General features: G+C 40.9%; 1 protein-coding gene across 1 annotated transcript in view; it reads right to left on the reverse strand.

The window, feature by feature from the left end:
- The window catches only part of ablim2 (actin binding LIM protein family, member 2), a 62,044-nt gene extending 52,447 nt beyond the window's left edge, over nt 1–9,597 (reverse strand). The window contains exon 1 of the mRNA XM_053416775.1: nt 9,308–9,597. Coding sequence (XP_053272750.1) covers nt 9,308–9,323 — 16 coding nt within the window. The 5' untranslated portion in view covers nt 9,324–9,597. The remainder of the gene's footprint in view (nt 1–9,307) is intronic.
- Between the last annotated feature and the right edge of the window lie 507 nt (nt 9,598–10,104).

The following is a 10,104-nucleotide window of genomic DNA, read 5'->3' on the forward strand; positions in this document are numbered from 1 at the left end:
CTCGTTACACAAAGTGACAGTGGGCAGGCATGAAGTAAACTGTGATGTTATTGTTTCCCAAACTTTCCATTTTACATAAACACCGGGATACACTGCAATCAAAGTTTCTGCACTAAAACATGCACTTTGGAAGGCATTTGTAAAAGTATCTGTTTAACTGACTTTAAACACTTTGCGTGTGGATGAGAGGCTCAAACAGAGAGGAAAATATCCTCTTTAGTGTGGACTGGGCATATATTTATAAGAAAAGGGAACTTCCCTGTTTCTCAGACTGACCACTTTCACCCATCATAAGTAATAATGATTGAATAATGATGAGCTATTCGTTTAAGTTGGATTTGACCGATATTTCTGGAATGTTTTTAAATTGTGTCTGAACAACAAACATCAGTGTCACGTCTGTGCATTAAGTACAGAGCTGCGTTAAATACAGAGGTACATCAGTAGTGGGGCTCAGCACCGGAGGCAGGTGGATACAGCCAACCTGTCTGTCCAAAGATTAAAAAAACAGAGCACTTTAGATTCTGGGAGTCATATCTGTCTTTCTCTGCCTCTCGGTTATGTCCCAGTTCGTCTGAACCTAGATCACATTTCTCAAAATCAAATTAACACATTGATGCTGGAACAGGGAGCGCAGTGGAAATTAAGTTAAAGGCGTCTGTCAGCATATCAGAGGCTACACCTCTTTCTGCCTCCATGCCACGAGCAGCTGTGGCTAGAGGCCTTATGTTTTCGGGCCGTCCATCCGTCCCATTCGTGCACTTGCAATAATTCATGCAACATCTTGAGGGAAATCCCTTTAAATCTCGCACAAGCTTTCACTTGGAATCACAGATGAACTGATTCGATTATATTGGTCAGAAGTCAAACGCCAAGGTCACGGTGACAACATATTTTTGGCCTTATGAACTCAAGAGCACCTTAAGGGAACTTCTTCCAATTTGGTGCAAACAATCACATGAACTCAAGGATGAACTACAGTGATATGGATCCATCTCACCAAAAAATACTCTGAATAACTTTCTGTGGACAAACATGGATGTAAACTGGAGTGGCTGGTGAGGGCTTAAAACCATGAAGTGGTAGTTCTAGTTTGAATAAAATCATATATGTTCATGTCTCTTCTCTCCCTTTCATACAAAGACGTATTTTCCTATTTGTGACCTGTTTGGCTCGGGGATACTTGACAGGAGAGAAGAAACAGCCACCACTCTATGCAGACCCACAGGAGCAACACATTCTTCAGCCAGTTTTACAAGGCCCTCTCACCCACCGTGGGGGAGCAGAGCCATTTTTCATCTTTGTAGAGTTTGCGACTGTGACTCCAAGACAAATACAGCCTCCCAAGCCTTCTTAGATCTCTTTACTACGATAACCTGCTTTTATTCTATTTATCTGGGCCTCATTCCACAGAGTCAACATTGCAATCCCCAAAATCTGATTTTTATTCAAATAGAATTTGACCAAAATGTTCTTGGTGATACTGAAAGTTTGTAGGGTCAGCAAAAATAATAAAAATACATAGAGAAAGGAAATTCTTTGTGAAGTTTTCTTTGGATGATGCTTAAATCCACAGAGGTGCTTTCATTCAGTCCATATGTCTCGCTTACAATCTGAGCTCTGACTCGAAAAATGCGCCGACTCCCAAATTGATTCAAAACAAGACTGGGAATTTTAGAGTTTCTTGGAGGGGGTGGGGGGGCTTTATTGAAGCTACCGTGTTGAGCGTACATGTGGGCATGCTAACCAATAAAGACAAGAATTTAGGAGGGGAAAGTCTTGCGCCCTCGTTAAAAAAGGGTCTGGAACTGGGTTGATTACATCCATCTGGAAAAGACAACGGTCCAAAAGTGTGAAAAGGGGGGTAGGCAGCAGGGATTGGTAGTCACGGGGAGCCGGGAGGGGTTCTGCCTTCTCATCTGACCCAGCATGCAATGCTGCACCCTTGCACCTGTTGGGGGGGGGGGGGATCCCGTGTCTTTACTTCCTCTACAAACAGCAAATAGAAGAGGAGGGGCGGGGGTGAGGAGGAGACAGGAGATGATCCTTGGGGCCAGATGTAGTATCCAGAAAGTTGCTCCAGACAGTAAGACTGCCAGTGGTCTGTGATTAGGCTCCAATAAGCTGTCAGTGAGGGAGTGGTGAGGAGTTTATAGTTGATATGTTTAGCTTGCAAAATGAAATAGTGCTAAGTTCAATTTATGGCTAAATGGTTCCTCTTGTGTCCTTGTTAGGGTTCAAGCCAGGGTACAAATGTGTCCCTCAGAATACACTTGAATCACAAGTCACCTGTCGTTACAAAGGTTTACACCGACTTATCAGGGCCATACTTTGCACCGATGAATTGCTGTTGACGCAAGGAACAAACAGTCAGTTGTTCAGAGGTTGAGGACCTAAACGCATTAATGTTTATGTGCTCATAACTTTAAAGATAGGTTTAGGGGAAATGATCAGTCAGGGCAAATAAGTGAGAAAAATTGGCAATTTAAGAGCAGAGGAAAATTGTGTTTTTCTATGATAAGGACAATGAGTGACTGTTTTGTGCTGTTGTGCATAGCAGCTTCAAAACTCCCTAGCCCCCCCTCTGCCGCCAGTGGCCCGTCACCTCCAGTCACAGTTGTCCATATCATCAATCAGCCTCTCTGGTGTATGTTCTCTGGCTGACGGCCACTACTGATGTCCCAGACTTCGCGGCCAGGCAGGCAGCTATCCGAGCAATTCAACACTACGTGTCTGTAATGCATACACTCACACCACTGGAAGCCTCTGGGACACGCGCTGACCACCAATGGACGTTTGCAGCCTACCGCCTGCACACATGCCCTATACAACAGCCCAAACATAGGCATATAGCTACAAAACATGGATGTAGAGCATCTTTCTCTGATGCATCAGGGAGGAAAACTCCCACAGCTATTCCATCACTTCCCATGCATAGTCGCTAAAAGTAAATTAGAATGTACACATTCATTGTCTTGCTCAAACATCCTAAAACTAAAATCATTATTGCTGCTGGAATTCAGCAAAGATCCCAGCAACAGTGGAGCAACAGAATTCCAGCGTCTCCAGCTACAACTGATGCAACATGAAAAGGCTTTTAGGATAAACACACATGTGATAAGGACCACACAGGCAACTTTATCTGAAATGCCTTTTCAAGAAGCCATGGTCCCGCACCACCTAAAAATAGAGTGTTCCCTCAACTCGAGGGGATCCCATGGTGCTCTGCAGCATTCCTGGTGCGAACCATCTGCAGAGGCGGCGGGAGATCAAAATACTCGCATTACCACAGCATGAGTACTTTGTGGTGGCCAAGCCATTGACCTTGGGGACTTTCACTGTCTTGCGAGTAAACACATGAGCATACTCCAAAAATGTAAGTGTAGAACATAGTGGAAATACACTGGCTCCTTCATGAGCTCTATGGATAAGAGAAGTTTTCTATACAAATTACCCCTTTTTTATTTTTAAAAGGATGATATATGGTCACAGAAGTTAGGCACAGACCTGCTCGGTTAAGATAGCTTAACTTTCTTTCTGAATGATTAGTTAATGACAATTAAGGAAATTACTGATAAAGAATTGTTGATTATAAATTGTTAAATCAGCAAGCTGTAACAAGACTTCCAAAACAATGTCACTTTTCATTAGCCGTGAAGATAGTATAATCACTTTGGCATAGGCTAGTGTAAAGATAAGCCAAATTGCAAAAGCCGAGCTGTTGTATGGATCATAAGCTCGTCAGAAACTTTATGCATGAAATACTGTTGCACCTTGACGGTTCCAGATATGCTTGTTGCTAATGCCAGTGACAAACAGCCAGTTTTCTCTATCAGAAAACTTCCATTTAAAAAGTTCAATTTGTAATTGGTAGATTAGCAACTACATGGTGTTTGCTAACTGGTAACTTACATTGTTATACATTACATGAAATATATATGAACCTTTAAAACTACAAGAACCAAGAATAAACGTTTTTCAGACCTATTAGACAAAGTCTTCTGAACATGTTTATTGGCTGCACACAGGCCTCATTCTACAGCCTTGAGTTCTGATAATGTGATTTACAACATATGAGGAGTCTGAAGCACCTGCTGACACATGGCCTACCTTCTACATAGCCATTACTTCATTGCCTAGGAGTTTCCTGTCCGTCATCCCCACAGAAAACAAACTCTCTTGTTAGACGCCAAGTATAAGACAAGAAGCGAGCCTCTAGGCCAAGTGCCCTGACTACAACTCCTACAGTACAGACAGGAGCAGAGAAACAGCTAGCAGCTCAAATGAATGTACCTTTCTGACTATAGATATACATATGACTATAAATACATACAGACTAGACGTTATGAGTTCGATTTTTTCCTGCGCTCCTCAAAGGCATGACCTGCACCTGCGCAGTCACGCCTGCAACCTGGGCAGCCTTGTTGGCTCGGCCCTTTTAAAGACAAGAGCATGTCATATAAACAGAGAGGTGCAATGAACCATGTTTCGACATTGCTGCACCTACCAAAACAATTTCTTATTGTAGTAATGCTATTTATAATAAAAGCAACCAGAATAGAAACCAGAGCATCATTAAAGAACTGGCATAAATCTCAATAGTAGCCCAGAGCAAACCAGGAAAGGGCTACTAGTGTGCCGTCTTATAAATATGATCTTTGTGTGATAATAATCCATGACTCTTGCCTTTTCCTGTGACAGATGAGTCAGTAAATACTTCTTCCATGTGGACGACAATCACCAACAACAGATGTGATCCCACGTGTTACTGCGACTGCCTCTACTGGAATGTAGTTGCCTCCTCAAGACAAAAACACAATTAGGCTCAAACACTGTAAAATTATACCTCTTTGCAATTTCCATAATCCGAGGACAGCAGATGAAAATCATCTTTTTATTATTGGTTAATTTGTCAATGATATTTTTCAATAGTTATCTAAATTTAATCCAATCGATTTCTTTCTTTGCAATTCACAGATCCTGTAAAAAGTATGTAAAGATTTTACATATGCTAAAATTGAAGAATCCTCCCAAATTTTCTCTGGCTTCAGGGTTGTTAGTGATTTAAAAATTAAATATCTGATTTATCAATTACAACATTTCAGGATAATCAGTCCCCTTTTCTATTTCATCACATTTTGCTCCTCTCACCGAAATCAGACGAAGCAGATTCTGGTTCGAGAGCTTTCTTCCAGTTAAGATGATATTTTTCTCCTGCCAGATGGGGTTCTTTATAATATTGTACGGCCTCCATCTTACTATGTAAAGTGCTTTGAGATAATGTATCTTGTGATTTGGTGCCATACATATACAATTAAATTGAATAATGATAGTTGAGTACCAAGCTATTTAGTTTTCACACAGAGAAAGAAACAAGAAACAGGAGGAAAAAGAGGAGAGAGAGAGGTAACACAGACAGAGCCTGGGGACTAAAATCATTTTTGGACTCAGACAACGAGACGGCAAAACATCTCAGATGAGAGACAAAAAAAGGAAAGAGAAAGGGGATATGATGCTTGCCTCATTTGCCAGCGTTGGTGAAAGTGCTGTATAATAGCAGGGATCAGGTGACTGGATAACGGACAATGATGAAGCAGAAAATCCCAGCACAGCTCAGCATGGTACAGTGCGTGTGGATATACTGCAAATGTGTGTGTGAAGGATTCTTCAATAATCCAATGACATGTTCAGCAGGGAGGATGATTGGTGTGAAACATGAGTTAAAGAGTTTAAAGACAGCGATGGATCTGTGTGTGTCCGCAGGCCATTTATTTCAACCCGAAAAGAAGCAGCGTGACTCATGACTAGAGGCTCTCTGTAGAAAGCATGGTGTCAGCTGTTTGAGCAGAGCTGGTGCAAAAACACTGGCATATGCCAAGCAGGTTTAGCACCTCAGGGAGAGAGGGCCAGTGCGACTGCGGTTGGACTCAAACACACGGGCAATTATCAACATCCACAGGATTACGCCACCTTGAATTATACAACGATGCATGATGCAGTCATGAAGTGAGCAGAGTGACCCTCGGAATTCTGGTTTATTTCACAGCTACTTGAGTAATAGTAGCAAGTTAATGCAATAAAAGTGCATTATTTATTCATTCAGCTATTTAATACATCAAGGCTGCACTAAAAGCATTTATCCATTTACATTAATCAAACGAGTCAATGGTCGGAATGAACGAACAGGGTATTATTACCACATCTGCAGTTTCCCTCAGCTACACAGGTTTTATTCTCATTGCTATTTTAATTACTTTATTATTTCTACACCCACTACATACTACCTACTCAGCATCAAACAGCAGACTTTAGCAACTAGCTTGTGATCACAGTTGAGCATTTAGGAGCTGAAAAGACAGAGAGTTTTCTAGAGGTAAAAGGATGGAGGGTATCGGTCCAAATGACATACCTGCTATATGTTGTTTTTTTATTATTAAATATTGCGCCCGCAATGTCCTAACATGTGTGAGCAGTGAAACAATCATGTGATATAAAAAATGTTTGCCTAAAGTATTTGGGAATTTATTTTTAGAAATAAATCTTAAACCAAATTATTCAAGTATTCCAATGCTCATTAGTAAAATAAAACACCATATGTTGTACATCACATTCCCTAGTATACTCACAAAATTCCAGATTCTGTCACAGCTTTAAAGAATAAGCTTTACACTTCTTATTCCAAAGAATAGAGCATTCAAAGCCAGATATATCTTTTCCTATGTGCTCATAGAGTTCCATTGTTGTCCAAAACTATTAAAAACATATGAGCCACACTGTTGAACTGGGGCACATGGTCATTCATTATCATGAGTACACACACGGTAATTTATTTAGACTCACTCCGGCACACACACACACACACACACACACACACACACACACACACACACACGCATACACATACACATACACACACACATACACACATACACACACACACACACACACACACACACACACAAACACAAACACACACACACACAAGCACACATCCTAAATACTCCCTAGAGAACTGAATCTGGATTAATCGACCGCTGAAAATAGTCCCTAACAAATGCCCTGTTTTACTCATCGAGGAGTCACAATACGATGACAAACAGTTTTGGGATATTTTGAGCCATAATAATATGGTTGTGACTCATATCTAAAGATTTGAGAGATTTGTTGACTGAAATAAACAAAAAGTCATCTTCATCCTTTCACATGCACGAGATCAGGCTTAAAAACTACGACTTGAGTGAATCGTAAATGTCGACAATGTAATACCTTTTGATGGAGTTATAAGAAATTCAAAATGACAGCAGGGCAAACTGATGGACACACAGATGGTTTGTTTACCGGAAGGTCTGAAATAATGTCAGGCGTCGCTGGGACTGCTGACAAGAAGCCATGCATTACATCACACACCCAAGATACACTGTCCTTGGCTAGAACTGAGATGCAGCCTAGAGTGGCGTGTGTGTGTCTGTATTTGTGTGTGTGTGTGTGTGTGTGTGTGTGTGTGTGTGTGTGTGTGTGTGTGTGTGTGTGTGTGTGTGTGTGTGTGCGTGACTGTATGAACTTGGCTATTTACTCAGTGTCTAAACATAACTTCAAGTGTGTATGCATCCACGTGTACATGTACAACATGTCAAGCTTTGCATAGGTCTTAGCACATGGCCTATGTGTTTCTGTGTGGGTGTGTCGCGTGTGCTTGCTTCCTACCAATCTCGACAACTTTAGTCACACATGCCTCCTGCTCTGCACAGCTACAGCCCCGCATTGAGAAACATGGGCACAAACAAGCGGTTAAATCTGGATCAGCTTTAACAAGGCAGTTGAGGACAAGACACTGTGAGAGAAGAGGAAATATGTGTGGCGTGTTTACGGGGACAAACAGAGGGGCTCCTTTTTACAGCCAACTGGGTTGGGGGTCAGTAGTGGGGAAACATATTTACTCCATATTAGCTTAGTATTCCAGTACTTGGACTTCTCTCCATTTATGCTACTTTGTATCTCTATATACATTTATTCTACTTTTTAACGTGCTACCTTTGCTACAGCCACAGCTATTATTACTACTAGTGCTATACTTGTACGACTAATATTTTGACCAAAACATATTGTGACCTACTAACTTTATATCAGTTGTCAAATTTCACCATTACAAGAGAGGAAGAGGGCCAAACTGCTGACACTATAGCCACTAGCTTCCGTAATTCAAAGCTAAATGTAATTTAAGATGTTTTTCATGGGTCTTTGGGATAAAGTGAAACATGTGTCGGGGGTTGACCAAGCTTGTACTAAGATAAATCTATATCTTCCACAGATGGCGCTATTAGAACCTATTGATCTTTGCATATCCAAAGCTAGCTCCCATAAAAAGCTACTCACCTGGCAGCATGTGTTTTCTTTTACGATCGCCACCATTTCACTTTGCAATAAAATTCCAGTACTATGAAAATACAGGACATTTAGAAAGGAGCCGTTCATCTTAATGAGAACCTTTACCTTTGACAGTTAGGTACATTGTACATCATGCTAATGTTTTATTTTAGAAGCAAACATTTTAAGATTTTTACTTGTGCGATCACCAGTGGGACAGTCAGGAATATTAGCCAAATTGGATACTGGTATTTTGTTCTTTTTAAATCCCATTTTTTTTTAAATCCCATTTTGTATTTTATTTTATTTTATTCACTGTCACTGCAAACTACAAGTCATGGGAATACTATTGGCATATTTGTGGAAACAAGAAGTTCCTCTGGGAATAATATGAGCAGAAATAATGAAATAATGAAGTCTTAAAAAGGACACTCCGTTAATCACTTTAAGGACATCGAGATTTCTTCTTCGTAAACCGGCCTCCACCCGTTTGTAAGCAGACCAAATGGCTGAGCTCCCAGTGCCAGAGATCCAGGCAGGGGACCAGGACAACAGTGTTGCTGCCAGGCTTGTTGCAGGGAGGCTGCATTTCAACCTGCAGCATAAGCATTCAGCCGGGCTTGTTGTTGTCATTCACACTCACACAAACACATTCAAACAGAAAGTACTACATGCTTCTGAGTGAGGTTACATAATAGGAGGCCAGTTTAGCTGTGGGTAAAGTACTTCTTACCTAGATATAATACACTCATATGACCTGTACAGCTTTTAAATCATTTCATTTTTCAAAGCTTGAGAATAAATACAATTTATCATTCTGACTTATTGTCTTTAAAGCTTAATAAACATCTTAGTAGAAACCGATCGGCTCTCCATTGCTCTTCCCTCTCTGGCAGGTGAACACACCACAGATGATCAGAGGTAATTAATGGTTCTTCATTACCTTTTTCCTCCGGCATTTTCACTCAGCTGGGATCAGATGTGATCAATTGGTATGTCCTTTAGTGATAATACTTTCAGTCAATATCCCAAAACAAGTCTTTTCAGAGTCCTCTGATGGTGTTGCGACACATCCTCCGCACGCTGCGCAGCTCTGGTGTTTTATTAGATTGGAGCACGGAGTGAGCACTCTGTCCGTCACTATCTCTGGAATGAGCGGCAGGTCATATGACTCCCCATGTCTCTCTCTCACACACTCTCACTCTCTCCCTCTCTCTCCTACCTCTCGGAGTTATTGCAGCTATCTGGTATAAATAGAAGCATGTGCAGCACCCAGAGAATGACACCTCCTCCTGGTAATCTGTCACTGGGCGTGTCCCAGTCCTCCCTGTCCACACTAAATATGTTTGATATGTTTTAAACTTGTTTGACAGAAAACTCTCCCTCCCCGGTTATTTATTCAGGGAACATGGTGTAGTTCATAAATCCTGACTTTGTTTTCAGTGTCAGTTCCAAAGCATTTTACAGATTCAAATTGCACATTCTATAAGAGAGTTACTGTTGCAGTTGGATGATGCAGCTCTAAAATGATTTATTCTACAGGATAATTAAGATAATCATGTGACATAAAGGTGCTGCGTTTTTTATTAAAGTGAAATTCCGGTATTGTCAAACCGTGTGCCCTTTAAGACTGTGAACTCTGCTCTGTTAGAGATAAAGCAAACTGAAATTTTGAAAAAACTAAAAATAATTCAGAGGTAGGAAAAGGGTTTTACCCTTGTTTTAAAAAACTAAAGTCAA

The sequence above is a fragment of the Pleuronectes platessa genome, chromosome 23 (assembly GCF_947347685.1).
Source record: "Pleuronectes platessa chromosome 23, fPlePla1.1, whole genome shotgun sequence".
NCBI classification, from domain to species: domain Eukaryota; kingdom Metazoa; phylum Chordata; class Actinopteri; order Pleuronectiformes; family Pleuronectidae; genus Pleuronectes; species Pleuronectes platessa.